Genomic DNA, 17527 nt, shown 5'->3' on the forward strand with positions numbered 1-17527 from the left:
CCTTGGTAAGCAAAGTGACTTGGTATCTGTATTGGTAGGATGTAGCAGGTATTCGGTAAAATAGTCAAGGTTGGCTCTACTACTTATAGTTAAAGTGTTCTACTCCTAAATGTGTGCACTTAGGGTTAGGGGTATGGAGGAAGGTTACTGGTGCGTAACCATTTTCAGGGAGAAGTTTATTATTGAAATCAAAAACTTGGTAGTATTTGGTATACATTATTCAAGAAAACAGTTATGTCCAGATCTTGTCAATGATCACGAACAATTAAGAAATACATTGCCAAACACATGAGTTTGGCAATGATGTTGACGACAATAAACTCCCTGACCTCACATTTTCATGAAACAGATCAGACAAGCAATTCCCTATATTATCAGGTGAAAATCTCACTAAAACCTCCAAATTGTTTTGCCCACTCAACGCTACCATATAGTAATCATAAAAATCCCTATAAGCAGGCACCAATTTTCTTGCAATCGACACTTTGATTTCGTCTCGTAGTTTCCCATCAGGAACCACCCAAGATTTCTGTCTCCGATACGATTCTTCAAACAATTCATTGAATCGTCTGAAATGTCCCTTTATCGTATCGGGTGGCAACGAGGGATCCAAACTTTCAGGCAGGCACAAAAACACCTTATTCCAAGCCACATTTTCGTATTTTGTTGAATACAACTTTACCTTTCTCTCCAGGTTCAATATCCATTCATCTCCTAAAATGCACTTCAGGGCACTTACACGAACCCTCTCGACTACGAATTGGATATTATTAGCTAAGAAGAGATACGATAAGGCGATATCGTTGTACAGCTCAGCTCTGGTATCGAGTTTGCAAAGAAGAACGAGGACGATCCAAGCAAGTCTAGCAGATACTGCTGAACTTTTTGGCGTCTCGTAAGTTTCAGGAAATGAGGATTGCGCTGATGTGGCTGAGTCAGGTATGATATCAGAGAGAACTCCACTATAGTTTGCCAATGAAGCTATATAATCCATAACAGAATTGGTTAACGGATGAATTCCGCCACCTGGAACTGGTGTTTTTAAGGAATTTTTCTGGATTGATAACTCGAAATCGGAGAGAATTGTTAGGATTGAGGATTTAAGTTTGTCAAGAGAGGCTTGGGCTTGAATTTTGACTGCTTTAATCGATTCATACGAAAAGATTGATTCGATCTCGGGTAAGAGTTCCGTGATTGTTTCGTGTAAATCCATTAGAACAAAAATCCTTTCAGGTGATTTTTTGGTTTTTGCAATAAGCTCTGGAAATTTAAACAGAATGATTCCGCCTTCTTTAGCTAGATCACTAAAACTTGTTTCTCTGATTGTTTCGGAGGTTGAAAATACATAATCGCATAGAAGTCTCTCTCCGTGGAAGAGTGTTTTTATCGCGACTTTTATTGCATCGATCCAATTTTTGATTTGATGCTCGAGAACATTTGGTTTCATCGCGTTAATTTGGGATAAGCTACGCGGTTCAATTCCAAGACGATATAGCCCTTCGTCTACAACTGACTTTCTGATAATTTTGTAGATTTTCCAACACTCTTTTGCATAGCCAGAGGCGATCATACAATCCGCGATCAATTTTAGATCAGACATAGCCTGAATCTCATCTCCGGAGTCAGTTGATTCGCATGCTTCTTGCGAATCAACTGAAGTTGACCGCGTTAAGTGAGAGGATTGACTAGACTTAGACACTGATTCGGGATCTAAATTGTCCTTGTTTGTTGACAAAATTTGGTAGAATTCTTTCTCTAGTCTTTTCATGGCTATTTGCATCAAGTTTTGTGCTAGCACAAGTTTGTTACAAGTTGAATGCTCAGTAACAAGAAAGTGCATGGCTCTTTTTAAGTCTTTGACACATTGGATGAAGTCTTTGGCTTCTTTTCTGTCTTGTTGAAAAAGTGAAGAGAATTCCTCGGACTGGGATTCCTTATGATCCCATTTTTTGGTAATGGTCTCGGCGTTATCAATGTTTTCCTCCATGATTGATCGGGAGAATGTTTGCGAAGGTTTCTGAGGAGGTATATGACCAGAAAAGGAAGAAAGGGACGAGTTCGTTTTGGTGAAAGAAAATAGGCTCTTCTTGGCTCTCCGTGGGGTCGATGTTGATGATGGTTCTCTCTTAGACATGTCAAGAATTGCCATTTTTGTGTGAGCTATTTTGATGAGTTTTACACAATATAGCAAAAGAATGTGAATATTTGGTCTATGGATAATAGTTGTGTCAAGATGTGTTTGTTTAAATAGAAGAGGGAGAAATTGACTTGGTACCCTCAATGGACTTGATAAAGACTTAATGAATTTCTTGAAACTTATGAGGTAACAAAGGGCCAATATAGTTGAATTTGTTGACAATTACATATCTATAGGAGCATTATTTAGTCCTTGTTTGAACTGAGATACTGTGGACAAAACTCCACCAAAATAATAAAATAAATTTCAGACCCTTCAGATGAGGAGGGTTGTGTTGAGCGTTGAATTTTACTAGCCATCCCAATATGTGGTTGCAAACCAATTCTATAGTCTATGATCATCCGAATCTAAGGTTACAACCAATTATTTAAAAAAAAAAAAAAAATCTATTCGATAGTCTATGGTCATCCGAATCAATGGTTACAAGTTACAACCAATTATTTTTTAAAAAAAATCAATTATGTCGTCTACGATCATTTCAAAATAGAATTAAAAAAAACGGGCAACTCGTCGCACAAAGCTCTCAATATGTGTGGGATTTGGGAAGGATCAAACCACATTAGATTTTGTTATTTGTATGTAGTCTTACCTTGCATTTATACAAGAGACATTTTTCACATCTTGAACCCGTGACGAAGAAGTCATTGGCGACAGGTCTTAATGTCAACCGAGGCTCTCCTTCTCCACTATATATTTATAATGTCTAAGTTATTGAGTTAGATTTAAAGAATTTAAAATGTCTTTGGGTACGTTATAAGTTTGTCAAACAAAGTTATAAACATAGTTTGGTTTATCTACGTGTTTGGAAAACATTCAAATTGTTTATGAGTCATCAACCGAGAGCTGCAATTTTATTACCCCTAACTTATGAATTTCAACTCATAAGCACGTTTAGTTTGATCAAGATTTTTATTATTATTGAGCTTTAAAGACACTGAGTGGTAGGCTTTAAAGATGAAGTGTGAATTGAGAATGGAGGGAAATTAAATTTGAAAAAGTAACTTTTTTCAAGTGAGTTTTCTCTCACATTGGAGGTGGAAAGCAACATTTGTATGCTTACATGTAGAAGCATATCTTCTAACTCATAAAGAGTTGAGAAGAGGGACTCTCTTGCACTTTCGTCGTTGCTCGGCTTGGATTTGAATTCGGTCAAATGATCTGATTAATTAATAATCTTTTTGGACCAAATTTTTTTTCTATTTTCATTATTTAATGTCCTTTTTCCCAATATTAATTCGCGCATAATAATTTAATTTAATATTCGCGAAATTTTTTTGTTCCCAAGCTTCGGCTCATGTCACACACTGAAAATCACGAAACTTTACTCTCTGAAAAACAATCTTTTTCATCCCCTCTTTTGTGCATTTTTTTCAAAGACTTATAGGTGTCGTGTGATTTACTGTCTTTTGTTGAGTTCGCTGAAGTTCTGCAATTTCGATTGTCAGTATTGCAGAATAGAGTTTCGTTCTATTCTGGGAGAAATTAATTCAAACCTTAGGCAATTATAAGAGCGTTAAATTCCTTAAAGAAACACAGTTTTCTATGGGCCCGAACCTTTTGTTTTAAACGTTTTTTGTTTTTAGTCTATACTTTGATTACAGAGATAACAATTATCTTGTCCTAAATGTATTTTTCTAGTTCACAAAATTCCAAAACAATACTCCTAATTTCCTCTCCGTCATCGTTCACTCTTTTTCTTACAAGTTACTTTTAAATTTATAATTTTTTTTGAAAAATATCAAGGGGTATTTTGGTTAATTTATCAAAAGAACTACTTATCATCGTTTTTACTAAGCACATCAAAGACTTGTTTTCAATTTCAGACTTATTTACAAAATCAATTTTAATACTTAAAATGAGAAGAAAATTCGAGAAGGATTTAATTTTTCAGCAGTTGTATTGATCCTAATATTATTTGTCAATGGAGGTATGAGCATTTTAGCAAACAAGTGCTGCCACTTGATTTACAAGACTTCTCTTGTAATTTTAGAAGCATCTATTATATTTCTTTTTTATGTTCTCTTTTAATTTGTTACCAGCCTTATTTTCCTGATTGTTGTTTTAGGTCTTCTTGTTATTTATACTCTAATTAGGTGCGAAAAAAAGAAAAAAAATAGAATTCTTCGCACCTCCTCTTGTACCAAAAAACAAGTTCAGAACATAGTGATAATGACAACCAATTTCTAGAGGTATTGAAAATTTAGACTGGCTCATAGAAACCAACCACAACAAGATACCGATTGTAATTCCACAACTGACATTTAGGGCTTAGAAAAATCACTGTTTCTGTTTACTTATTTGTTTTGCTAACAAAAAAGTCATTCTTAACTACGGGCAAATCTAGCTTATAAGTTATGGGTTCACGTGATACAATAATTTTTTTCTAGACTCTGTATATATATTTAGAAATCTATCGAATATTTATGAACATTTAATTGTAAACCCCATTATTATTATTATTATATATTCATCTTCAGTGCCAAGCCACCTCTTAGCCATCAGATGCTTCCACATTTTTTCATAGAAATTTTTGTGGTCTTATTTCACATATAATTATAAACAAATATGGAATCCTCACTTTATTTTATTTTTTATTTTTCTATTTTCACAGATAATGTATTAGCTTGACTAAGGAAACAACTCGGAAGGTGTTGAAGAGGTTGGCACTATGGTTTTTTCAGTTGTGACCATATCATCATGTCCCACATAAATTCTTTTTTCAGTTGAATATATTTGTCTTCTAGAGAATATGAGCTTGTTTTTCCATCTTGTTATTTTTTTTCTTAAAATAGCAATAATCATGTTTGAATGTATAGTCCATGTTGACTAACTATTTTATAGATCTAAGTATGCATGCACCTTTAACGCTTAAACCACTTCAGTTCATCAAAATGACTTCCAATGGGACATTACAGTCAAATTGCTTATTCTATTAAAGCTACATTTTTCTGGCTAATAATTTCTAATGTTGAAATTTATGTCGAGGAAAAGATTATTTCATGGGGTGTAATGTTGCAGAAGTTTACAATTTTCAATTTCTCTAACCCATATCATTAATAAGTAGGTAATTTGAAATTTGGTTTTGATGTTTGAGTAACAACATATTACTTAAAGTAGCTCGGGTGCGTGGCCCAGTGGTTAATAAGTGGGTTAAAGTAATGAGGTCTCAGTTCAAATGGTGGACCATATAGACCAAATTTGTTACGATTCAAGTTCATGGCACGTATTGTCCACTTTGATTTTAGGCCTGCATGAATTTGTCTTTTAGGCTATGTCACGTCGAGCCTCAAAAGTGCGCCTATCATGTAAATTTGAGTTATGCCTTATAAAACTCTTCACTTTCCTATCTGATTTTAATGTGAAATTCGCCTAAAATATCATGTGTAGTGTACCTCATTTTTATATGCTTGTCAGCCTAGATCTAAGCTTGTCACTGCCTACTAGCAGATAACAAGTATCCCATAAAATTAATTAGATTGTGCACAACCTGACATGTGTGCCACGATTATAAAAAAAAAATATATGCATTACTCATGCTTTGGTAACCTTAGATTATCCAAGTATTACATTTCTAGAGATTTTAATGTTATGCATAAGTTTCTCGGGGAAATATTTATTTGTTTTCCCTCTCAAAACAGAGAATAATTGTACTTGTGCAAATTTTTGTTTGCATTATTTTAATGAGTAATCACATGGGTACGTGTAAGGTTGTCTACGTTAACTTGGTTGACAAAACTAGCTCGTGCGTTTTACTAAATTATAAATAGCACGAGTTGGTCTAATTTGCTCACATCATATCCCCGTTATCGCTGTAATATAATAGATATGTTGTTACTTGTTAGAATAAATGATTTTGACCAAGTCGAATAATGCTTGAATAGTGTTGGACAAATAAGAAAATCTTTGGTGAGGGTTGCACGTATAATGCAAATTTGACTGCATGTCTGTTAATTTCAGATATTACACAGCCAAAAATTGTGATAGAATGAATAGAACTCTTCAATCTTAATCAGAAATATCAAATTGAAACATTGAAAATGAAAAAGAATCTTGATAGGAAGGACACTGAAAATGAAAAAGAATCTTCGCTGGGGACACTTCTACTTTAATGAGCAGGGCACAAATTTGAATTGATCGGGACTTCAAAGCGGATGCCAAACATCGAGTTGAAAAAATATATAACAAGTTTATTTGCTATTATTCTTTCTTTGAGCCGAGGACCTCTAGAAAACAACCTCCACCTTCTCAAGATAAGGGTAACATCTGCGTACATTCTAACCTCTCAAATTCCAACTCTGTGAAATTACACTGAATATGTTGTTTCTTTGTTATTCTTGAGAAAGGTTCATAGCCATTAAAAAATTCGTTTTTAATTCTTTTCCTCGCTAATCGACTCAAGTCTACGACTATGACTAAGCTATGACAAACAGATTTGATTTGTAGAAGCTTTTGTAATGTATTAACCAAAATTAAAGGATCTTCAATCTCAACTTTGTTATGACCAACAATAACATCATAGCAAAGTCAAATGCAAACAATACTAATAGCGCAATGAACTCATCCCTCTATTCTTCATTTAAATACCAAACTATCTTCCTAAGAGACAATCATAAAAAGGTTAAGTGTAAGCGCAATCATTTGTGGACAATCTGAAGGAATTACCCTTATTCGGGTTGGTCTTTAATTTTACCCCGATTTGAGGGTTTTTAATTTTTAAGTGTAAGCGCAATCATTTGTGGACAATTTGAAGGAATTACCCTTATTCGGGGTGGTCTTTAATTTTACCCCTCAAATTGCTGGTCTTTAATTTTTACCATCACCTAGAAGTCTAGAACACCCTAAGATTCTGAATTCAAACCCAACTCAAGCATAAAAATTACCATCACCTAGAACACTGAGATTCTGAATCCAAACCCAACTCAAGCATAAAAATAAAAATAAAAAAATCACAAGACTTTTAAAAAAGTCGGTCGTATGCTGCTGCCTTAAGGCATAGCTAAAAATTCTAACGAATCAAGCAGAAATTACCCTATAAGGTAAACTTTTAGTCATACCAAGACAACCTATGCCTTAAGTCATAACTTAAGTAGTGCCGGATCCTGCATATGTTGCCTTATAAGACACTTTTAGTTATGTTAAGACAACCTATGCCAGATCCAACATAACTTTAGTCATGCCTTAAAGCAACTTTTTTTTTTGGACTGAACGAGAGTTCGAACCCAGAACCTTGAGATTTTTTCGGCAACTTTTTTAAACAAAGGGCAAAAATTAAAGACTAGAAATTTGAGGGACAAAAATTAAAGACCACCCCAAAGAAGGACAATCCGCGCAAAATAATGATCATTTCTCTAGTTAACCTTTAAAACCCGTTAGACCAAAGAAAAATCTCAACATGACATAGGATCCCCAATGAACAAGGTTACTAACATAAAATAGGCAAATACTTGATATTTGGAACAAATGAAGCTCCACATCGGTCAGGTTTCTAATGTCATAAGCACCAAATGAAAGAAAGCTAAACAAAATTTGCATGCTCAATAGTTTCAACCAAAATAGTCTGATTCAAAACACCAAAATCTCAGCTAAAGTGGATTCTATCCTACACTTTGATGGCATACTTTCTCAAAGGGAAGTACATCTCCTTCTTCTTCTCCCTCTCTGTCTTCAACGACGCCTGTAGAGAGATAAATAATATAAGTCAACGCCATTCAGTTTGTTAATTTATTATTGTGGTTAGGTATCAGCGAAATTGCTACGAAAGAGAAGAAAACATAATGCAGGAGACATTGAATAAAACTGTAGCAACAGAGCATCATATCACAAACTCCTTACATTAACTGAGTGAGAAAATCAACCTCTGATAACCCGTTATCCGCAAACACTAAACTAATACTCCCCCGTCCGAATTCATTATCTAAAAAGAGAAGGTCTACCGTCCGAAAGGGTTGTTGGGATCAGGATACAATATCTTTCTATAGTAAAAAAATATTTGGAAAAAAGATGTTTTGAAAATAGTAGCAAAGAAAACTACTTGAGTCACCAAATAGAAAGCATCATTCTTTTAGGACATAGGATGCAGTATATAGAACCATGAGTAGCATATTGAATTGCGAAATTCAGACCCCACAAGCTCACCAATTCAAAGCACATAAACACCAGTTGAAGGCTAGCAAGGATACCTGGTGCTTAGTCAAACGTTTGCGGATGGCCCTAGTTTTCTTGGGACGCAGGTCAAGAGGCAGGTATTTCTTGTTCTTGTAAGCTTCCCTAAGAGCAGATTTTTGCTTTTGTGAAATGACAGTCAGAACCTGGGCAATAGATAGCCTTACCACCTTGCTGCATCCACACAATCACTAAGATAATCAGGGTCATAACAAAAGTATCAACAAAGTCATACAACACTCAAATTGATAATAGCCAATACACGTGCATTAGTCTTCTTGAAAATACACTTCCCACTAAATTTTTCTTGCATACCATGAGAATGATTACCAATGGCCACCTGGTCCTTCACTTCAAGTAGCTTAACTGGATTATACAGGTTTAGCAGAGAAAAATACTAAAATAATTCTTTGAAAAGTCCTTAGCTATTAGTACTTTATAAGAAAATGTAATTAGATATTAGTAATAACTTAATGAATTAGAAAATATAGAACAATATTATTAGCAAATAGTGGAAGAAGGTAAAACATTTTGTGAGAGATCCTAAACAGAACGAGTGCCATATCGGGTGCAATATAAGATAGTGATGTACATGGAGCTCATTTAAAACGGTAAGCTTAAGCAATCACAAAAATCACTTGCAACAAACACGACTCAAACAAAATCATACTAAATCCAAACAAATATTCTTATCAAGCATATAAAAAGAGAAAGACAGAATGCATACATTTTGGAGAGCTTGTTAGGAGCACCACCGGTGACCTTTGCGACACGAAGTAGGGCAAGCTCAGCCTTCAGATCCTTCAACTGAGCCAGTAGCTCAGTCTTCGTCTTGCTCCTCAGCTCATGAACCTTGATTCTCGCTGCATTTTTCACCAAACACAAAATAAGCCACCAAATCAACATCACAATTTCCATCTATTTATGTTCAGATTCATCATCAGGGACGGATCTATGTGTTGTTGAGGGTGTTCGGGTACCCTCGGCAAAAAATTACAGTGTATATACAGGGTAAATTTTCTTTGTTTATGTGCATGTATTAACTTTTGAACACCCTCGGCAAAAAATTACAGTGTATATTTAGCTTCTTCTTTTTTTTCCGAACACCCGCCACTGTTCATCATAGTGAACTATTTTTACACGTAAATCACAAAATTGGAGTAGCTTTAATTTATCAATCAACTATACCTCAATAGAAAATTACTACGATAGACAAAACGAATCAATCACATGTCGCTCTATTTAAGTTCAGATTCATGATAGTTAAACTAATTTTATACATAAATCACAAAATTTTAGTAAATCAATCACTCAACTACACCTCAATTACAAATTAACACGATAGACTAAATTAACACGTATACTACTTTAAAGTGCACAAATCACTAAGAATTGGACAAAACATTATCAAAAATGTTGAAAATGGATTCAAAATTAAGATTTTACATCCTCTATCAATTTCGTTCTATTTGAGTTTCAGATTCATCATAGTTTAATCTATTTTTACACGTAAATCACAAATTTGTACTAAATCAAAATCAATCAACCAATTATACCTCATTATATAAATTACGAGTATAAATCACTAAGAATTGAAGAAAACATTATACGAAAACAGTGAAAATGTATCCAAAATAATGATTTTAGAGTAATTTGAGTATACTTACCCATTGTTGTTGGTGGTGGAGGCTGCTAGGGAGTGTTTAATACTGAAACCCTAAACCTAGTTGGAATATGGAGTGAATTAGGGATATGTTTATATAGTGGGCTCTGTCTTTAAGTTCTCTATTGGGCTGGGTTCATTGATGTAGTAGTAGGCCCATGTAGTTCAATTTTTGGGGGGTCATTTGCACTTTTCACCTATTTTGTGTTGGTCTTTTAATTTTCCATCCTCAAGACAAACTTCTTCTTTTTTTTTTTTTTTTTTGTAGGGTTTAAGGTTTATATTTTTGCATCATAGTATCTAATACGTTATGCTCGATCACTTAAAGAATGTCTGTTCCACTAGGCATAAGTATGAATCTGAAGGACAAATTAAAGATCAGCCCATTTGAAGGTTAAACTAGGGCAATTTGCAAGATTGTCCTTCGCTGGGGTGAGCAAAAATTAAAGATCCTCATGCAAAACTTAAAAACCACCAATTTGAAGGGAAAAATTAAAGACCACCCCAAATGAAGGATAATCCGAGCAAAAAAAAAAAAAAAGGTTAAAGCATGCAATTTCTTCGGGTCATTTGCACTTTTGCCGTTATTTTGTGTTGGCCTTTAATTTTTGTCCCTCCAGGCAAATATTTTTTTTGCGGGGCATAAATTTATATATTCACATCATACTATCCTACAAGTTATGTCCCGTGCTCTTAAAGAACTTATGCCCCGGTGGGCATAAGTTCGACTTTAAAAGGCGAAAATTAAAGACCAATCCATTTGAGGGATCGAAATTAAAGACCAACCCATTTGAAGGACAAACCGTGCAATTTCAACATTTTTTCTAAATCTTAGGATCAGCCATATGGTCGAAGTGCATATATAGCTGATTTGAGGAGGGGAAGTGCACGGATAGCCAATTCTAGGATTTCCATTCAAGTTATACCATAGTGTTTGCTTCAAAATTAACTTTAGGTAAACACGATTAAAGCTGCAAAAAAATTGAGCTAAAGTTTAGTAGCAAACTTTCAATGTTTTTGTGTGATATTATAATATTATTGAAAAGGAAAAATATAGCATATGAACTTCAACCATACAAACCTCCGACATAAATTTATGAAGTTAAGCTTATCAAAGTCTAGTTATAATATCCAACTTAAGAGCCTATGTTTGCTTGTTTATAACAACTAGTGAATTCATCCGCGCATCGCGCGGGTCATGAAAATATATTGTAAAATAACTATTAGTTGTATTTAAGAATTTTTAAATAGAGAAAACATTTATGAAATATTTATATGTTGTTTGCAAACATTACTATTAGTTATTGTACAAAATAATATTTACTCTTAATTAGATGTAGAGATTTTGAAATTTAATAATGGAAAATTTATTTATTATTACAAATAATAACATTTTAAATAATGGTAAATAGAGTTTTATGAGATTATGTACATCATCTCGACTTCCCATATTGTTTAAATAATGATCATAAAAAAGCATTTAGATATTTAAATTAAATCCTTTTGTAATTGTATTTTAGGCTTCTGCATATAGATACAAATAAGTGAGACCTCTCTCATTCAGTTCATGTTTATATGTATTTCATAAATTAAAAAAAAATCATAAAATGTGAGTACTATTAATATTACTCTTATTTAGATGGGATTTAATGACAAAAAAATAATTAGGAAAAAATAAATATATTGTCTTTTGGAAGTGTCACTTTTAACCCTCCAAAATGAATCAAATTCATTGTAAAAATACTATTAATTTTACGTCTCTTTGATGTGCAATTTTCGATTCTTAAACTCTTATTTGTATTTTCAATTTTTCTAAGAGCATTTTTGTAGTCCAATTACGTTATTAAGTAAAAAAAATCTGGTAATTCCAAATTAGTTTTACGCTTTCCAATATGGATTCACTAACACTATTACAATTTTCTTAATTCTCTTTTAGCTTTAGTTGGACCTTTTCATTGAGCATGGTTGAGCACTCAAAATATGTACTTAGAAAATATAAATATTTTTGCTACTCATCAGGCTCCCTTCCTCAAGAAATCTTATAAAAAAGTAACAATAAACTCAAGATTGGAAAATGAACAAAAAGAAAATGAAATAAGTTTTGCTAGAAAATGATTGCAATTTCAATAATTTATACATAAAATGAAAACAATAAAATTTTATCCCCGTAGAAACCATCACAACTTAACTACCATCTCCATTCTTCTGGAACACTTTTAATATATGATTACAAAATAGTTTCCATTGCAGCGTTTAGGAGCAAAGAAAATTGATCATCATCAGCAACCAACATCAAACGTGAATCATTTCTTCGAGTAAGACCATAGCCTTCCAACCATTTCTTGCACCTATAAAAAGCAGAAAATTCTCATTCAAATGGAGTAAATTAGATAAAAGACCTAGACTTACTGCAGAGGCAGTATCAGCTTGGTCAATGCTGAAGAAACCGAACCATCTCGATCGGTTGCAAAAGCAATATCAATTAGGGAAAAATGGAAACAGAAAGAAGTAAACAAATGACATTGGGCTTTCAAACTGCAAATTAGTTTGCATGCCTATTGAGTGCCCGAAAGTAGACAACAGTATTCCATGGGACTTGGCAACCTCATTGATATGCATATATACAGTAGTTTTCATGATTTTATAATAAAAGCTCCTCATATTCTAAAATTACGTGATTGTATTCTTCAATTCTCATCAATTGAAAAAAAAAATATGTTACAACTTCTACATTAAGTTACAGGAAAGAATAACAAACGGTTGTAGAGGGGGTGAAGAATGTGCAATTAAGATAATTAAGAGGTATAATTAAGGGACTTAAGAGAGTGGCTTTTGAATTTTTTTTGATACATAGAATATTAATTTTTAAATGAGAGAAAATCCAAAAAAAAAGAGAAAAAGATAAATGGCTTTCTAGGTCACAGAGATGTGCCACATCACCTTGTGTATGCCTAGCTTTATAATATATATAGATAACAGTCAATCAACTCATAGACAAGTACTCCCTTCGTCTCAATATATGTGGCATCATTTAACTTGACACAAAGCTTAAGAAAGAAAAGAAGTTTTTTGAAATTTGTTGTCTAAAACAAATCCTATAAATATTTGTGTGACTGTAATTCATCTCATTAAGGGTAAAGGAGACTTTCAAAGCTAAGCGGTTTGAAAGTATATAAATGTGACATTCTTTTTTGGACCCATTAAAATGGAAAGTGTGTCACATAAAATGGGACAAAGAGAGTAGATAACAAAAGTTATTATATCAATATAGAAAAGAGCTTTGGAGCAACAATAAATTTATCTTCGCGCGATCTATACGTTTTCGTCATAATCGTGGAATCAACCACTTATACTTGCATTAGGATAAGCCGTCTACATTACAATCCTTATGGGTCGTTTGGTATGCAGGATGAGAGAAGCAAGAATATTTCGTGAGTTGTTATATCTCATGGGGTTAGTTTATCCACCTTCTATATGGGATAGTAATCCTACTATTTTAGTACAATGATAGGATAAAATAATCACGGGATTAACTAATACCCCAAATCAAACATGAGATAAAGTTAATCTCAAATTTTATCTAGGGATTATTATCTTATCCCACTACCAAATGATTCCTTAGAGTACAACCTTTTTCGAACCCTACTTGAACGCAAATTACTTCATACATCAAACTATTATTTTTATTAAAATCCCCCACAAATAAAACCACCCTATGGCCAATTTTTTTTTTTTTTACACTTAACCAATGGACATAAGACATGTTTCGTTTATGCACTTCTTAAATCTTAACACTTAAGCATGACTAAGTGATATGCATTTCCACTTTAACTTTTTAGCTCTTTAAATCAATTATTTAATTAGGTGTAACCAACGGATAAGTATTTACCCTAAATTCGTAAGGGTGACCGAGTTGATTGACAGGGAATCACCCAAATGTAAGGTCTCAAGTTTGAACTCCCACATACTTTTTCGATCGAGCTCGTCGCACAATGCTTGTCTAGTTCAGTTTACTTCTCTTGTGTGGTTTGCGAGTTTTTACACTAAAGCAGAATATTTTTTGTAGCCACCCAAAAGGTAGTGGCTTCGGATTTCCTTATCATTAAAAATAATATTTATCCTATGTCCGAGATGGAGCTATCCTTGCCTGAGAGGTGTTTTTCTATACCCACCCAAAAGGTAGTGGCTTCGGATTACCTTATCATAAAAAATAATATTTACCCTATGTCAGGACGAAGCTATCCTTGCCAAAAAATTACATTGTATAGATTTGTAAAATTTTAATTTTATAGGTATGTATACCAGTGTTAACACCCGTGATACAAGCTCATGGTTTAGCACAGTTGTTAAGGGGTTACAAAACATCCCTAAATTTCTGTATTCCAACCTGGACAGTAACATATACATATTTTTTGACATCCCTTAATATATATATATATATATCCCGGCTCGGTCACTGCCCAATGTGAAATTACTCTTTGGACGGCCTACCCAGTCTTCAATAATAGAACCTTCCTTGTAACCTTCGCCCTTTTTCTAGACGGACAAAAACGTGCATTTTAATTCGTCGTCGTTTTAGTCAAGAAAATACTTAATCATAATACAATTCAACGTCTAAGCAGGCAGTCTTGATTATACAAACCCCCCAAAACGAGTAAACCTAAAGCTAAATAATACTCCATTTCTCCATAAATTCCAATAAAAAAAATCAACCTTTCTCTACAAATCTTGATACCCATTTCTCAAATTCAACTCTACTTTCATTTCCCCCAAAAAAAATCTCAAAAAATTGAAGTAATTTGAGTACAAAATGAATGCTTCATCATCAAATACTACTGGAATCACTGGATCTGATGATAATATTACAGTTAGAAGGAATTCAAACAGACCCAAGTATTCAAGATTCACTCAACAAGAATTACCAGCTTGTAAACCAATTTTAACTCCAAAATGGGTGATTTCTGTTTTTTTACTTGTTGGTGTTGTTTTTATTCCAATTGGTGTAGTTTCACTTTTAGCATCTAGAGATGTTGTTGAAATTGTTGATCGTTATGATGCTGTATGTGTACCACAAAATGATAAAGTTGGTTTTATAACAAATAAAACAAATGATAAAACATGTGTTAGGACTTTAAGGGTACCTAAGAAAATGGAACAACCTATATATGTGTATTATCAACTTGAGAATTTTTATCAGAATCATCGTAGGTATGTGAAAAGTCGAAGCGATCAACAATTGAAAAGTGCTGATAAGTTTGATGATACTGGTTCTTGTGATCCTGAAGATAAGGTTAATGGTAAACCAATTGTGCCTTGTGGTTTAATTGCTTGGAGTTTGTTTAATGATACTTATAGTTTTACGAGCAGTAATGGTAATAAGTCATTGGCTGTTAACAAAAAGGGTATAGCTTGGAAGAGTGATAGGGATCACAAGTTTGGGAAGGACGTTTTCCCGTCGAATTTTCAGAGTGGGTCGTTAATTGGTGGTGGGAATCTTACGAATAAATCGTTGAGCGAGCAAGAAGATTTGATCGTTTGGATGAGAACTGCTGCACTTCCGACGTTTAGGAAGTTGTATGGGAAGATAGAGGTGGATCTGCAGGAGGGTGATATGATAAATGTGACGTTGATGAACAATTATAATACGTATAGTTTCGATGGCAAGAAGAAGCTTGTGCTTTCTACAACTAGCTGGATTGGTGGGAAGAATGATTTTCTTGGTATTGCTTATCTTACAGTTGGTGGATTGTGTTTCTTTCTGGCTTTTGCTTTCATGATCGTGTATCTAGTTAAGCCAAGGCAACTTGGAGATCCAACTTATTTGTCGTGGAACCGGAACCCAGGAGGTAACTAGCATGCCCATGTGGCTGGTGGCTTGAGCATTCTACCATCTAGGGTGGTGAGAGACAAAGCTTGTGTCTTTTGGTAACTGTTTGTGTACAAGTTCTGTTTTGAAATGTTTTGCATATACTTTCAGACTCATTTCATTTGCTAGCAAACAATGATATGTAATGAAGTTTTTATTCCGTTGTTAACTGCTTTATTCAAATTTACATATATCTAACGGAAGTAATTGCTTGACAGAGTGCGTCATTCTTGTCTTACCCACTATGGTGCGAGTAGATTATCTATAGGTTACCGTCCAGGGTTTGCCGAGATGATTGGGATCCCGCTACCTCTAATTAGAGGTAACTAGCATGCCCATGAGGTCTGTTGGCTTGAGCATTCTACCATAATGTTGATGAGAGACAAAGTTTGTGTCTTGTAGTAGCTATAGCCTATATGTGTACAAGTTCTTTTTTGAAATGTTCTGCATACTGCTTTAGACTTATATTGTAGCGAACAATGATACATAATGAAGTATTTATTCCTTTTTTTAGTGTTTATTCAAATTTACACATATCTAACGGAAGTAATAGCTCGATGGAGCTGGTCATTTCTTGTCTTACGCACTATGGTGCTTGTAGATTATCTATATATAGGTTACCATCGAGGGGCTTGGTGAGATGATTGGGATCCCCGCTACCCCTAATAAGAGGTAACTAACATGCCCAAGTGGCTGGTGGCTTGAGCATTCTACCATCTAAGTTTGACGAGAGACAAAGCTTGTAGCTTGTAGTATGTATCTGTGTACAAGTTCTTCATGAAATGTTCTGCATATAGTTTTAGACTTAGAGCCTGTTTGGATGAGCTTAAAAAAAGCAGCTTATAAGCTGCTTTAGATAAGCTAAGACAAACGGCCTCAATTATTTTTGGGCTTATTTTAAGCACAAAATGGCTTATAAGCTGGCCAGCCAAACACTCAAAAAAGCTGAAAACAACTTATAAGCTGTTTTCAGCCACTTATAAGCCAATCCAAACGGGCACTTATTCTCTAGCAAACAATGATATGTAATGAAGTATTTAGTTCGTTGTTAAGTGTTTATTCAAATAAAACATATGTCTAATGGAAGTAATTGCTTGAGCCGGGGGTCTGTCGGAAAGAGCTTCTCAGGGTAGGTGTAAGGTCTTACCTTGTGGGGTACACTCTACCTACCTAGACCCCCTTGTGTCATTTCACTTGGTTTTTTGTTGTTGTTGCTAATGGAAGTAATTGCTTGACGGAGCTGGTCATTCTTGTCTTAGTCACTATGGTGCGAGTGGATTATCTATAGGTTACCATCGAGGGATTTGGTGAGATGATTTGGGATCCCTCTACCTCTAATTAGAGGTGACTAGCATGCCCCTGAGGCTGGTGGCTTGAGCATTCTACCATCTAGGTTGGCGAGATACAAAGCTTGTGTCTTATAATAGTTATCTGTGTACAAGTTCTTTTCTGAAATGTTCTGCATATAGTAGACTTGTATTTTAGCGAAGAATGATATGCAATGAAGTATTTATTCAAATTTACATATATCTAAAGGAAGTAATTGTTCGACGGAGTTGGTCATTCTTGTCGTACACTATAGTGCTCGGATTCTCCAAAAATGTGGGTGAAGCAGTGTTAGATCATCCAAAATACACTA

At 34.2% G+C, this 17527-nt stretch overlaps 3 protein-coding genes across 3 annotated transcripts; 1 reads left to right on the forward strand and 2 right to left on the reverse strand.

Moving 5' to 3' along the window:
• LOC132642198 (exocyst complex component EXO70H1) lies at positions 1-2325 on the reverse strand. The gene has a single exon (XM_060359455.1). The coding sequence runs from the start codon at positions 2147-2149 to the stop codon at positions 266-268; it is 1884 nt and encodes a 627-aa protein (XP_060215438.1). The 5' UTR covers positions 2150-2325; the 3' UTR covers positions 1-265.
• A 5295-nt stretch (positions 2326-7620) lies between these two features.
• On the reverse strand, positions 7621-10175 carry LOC132640162 (large ribosomal subunit protein uL29). Its single transcript, XM_060356632.1, has 4 exons — positions 10027-10175; positions 9087-9222; positions 8377-8533; positions 7621-7871 (listed from the first exon to the last, which is right to left on the reverse strand). Exons 1-4 carry the CDS (start codon positions 10028-10030, stop codon positions 7797-7799), a joined length of 372 nt encoding a protein of 123 aa, XP_060212615.1. The 5' UTR covers positions 10031-10175; the 3' UTR covers positions 7621-7796.
• Positions 10176-14584: 4409 nt separating this feature from the next.
• LOC132640161 (ALA-interacting subunit 1-like) lies at positions 14585-16103 on the forward strand. The gene has a single exon (XM_060356631.1). The coding sequence runs from the start codon at positions 14833-14835 to the stop codon at positions 15874-15876; it is 1044 nt and encodes a 347-aa protein (XP_060212614.1). The 5' UTR covers positions 14585-14832; the 3' UTR covers positions 15877-16103.
• The last annotated feature ends 1424 nt before the right edge of the window (positions 16104-17527 follow it).

The sequence above is a fragment of the Lycium barbarum genome, chromosome 5, assembly GCF_019175385.1.
Source record: "Lycium barbarum isolate Lr01 chromosome 5, ASM1917538v2, whole genome shotgun sequence".
Taxonomy (NCBI): domain Eukaryota; kingdom Viridiplantae; phylum Streptophyta; class Magnoliopsida; order Solanales; family Solanaceae; genus Lycium; species Lycium barbarum.

Coding starts and splice junctions, on each gene's coding strand:
- LOC132640161 (XM_060356631.1), top strand. CDS start 14,833: ATGAATGCTTCATCATCAAATACTACTGGAATCACTGGATCTGATGAT.
- LOC132640162 (XM_060356632.1), bottom strand. Junction 8,534..9,086: donor CCTAACAAGCTCTCCAAAAT/GTATGCATTCTG, acceptor GTGTGGATGCAG/CAAGGTGGTAAGGCTATCTA. Junction 7,872..8,376: donor AACGTTTGACTAAGCACCAG/GTATCCTTGCTA, acceptor ATCTCTCTACAG/GCGTCGTTGAAGACAGAGAG.
- LOC132642198 (XM_060359455.1), bottom strand. CDS start 2,149: ATGGCAATTCTTGACATGTCTAAGAGAGAACCATCATCAACATCGACC.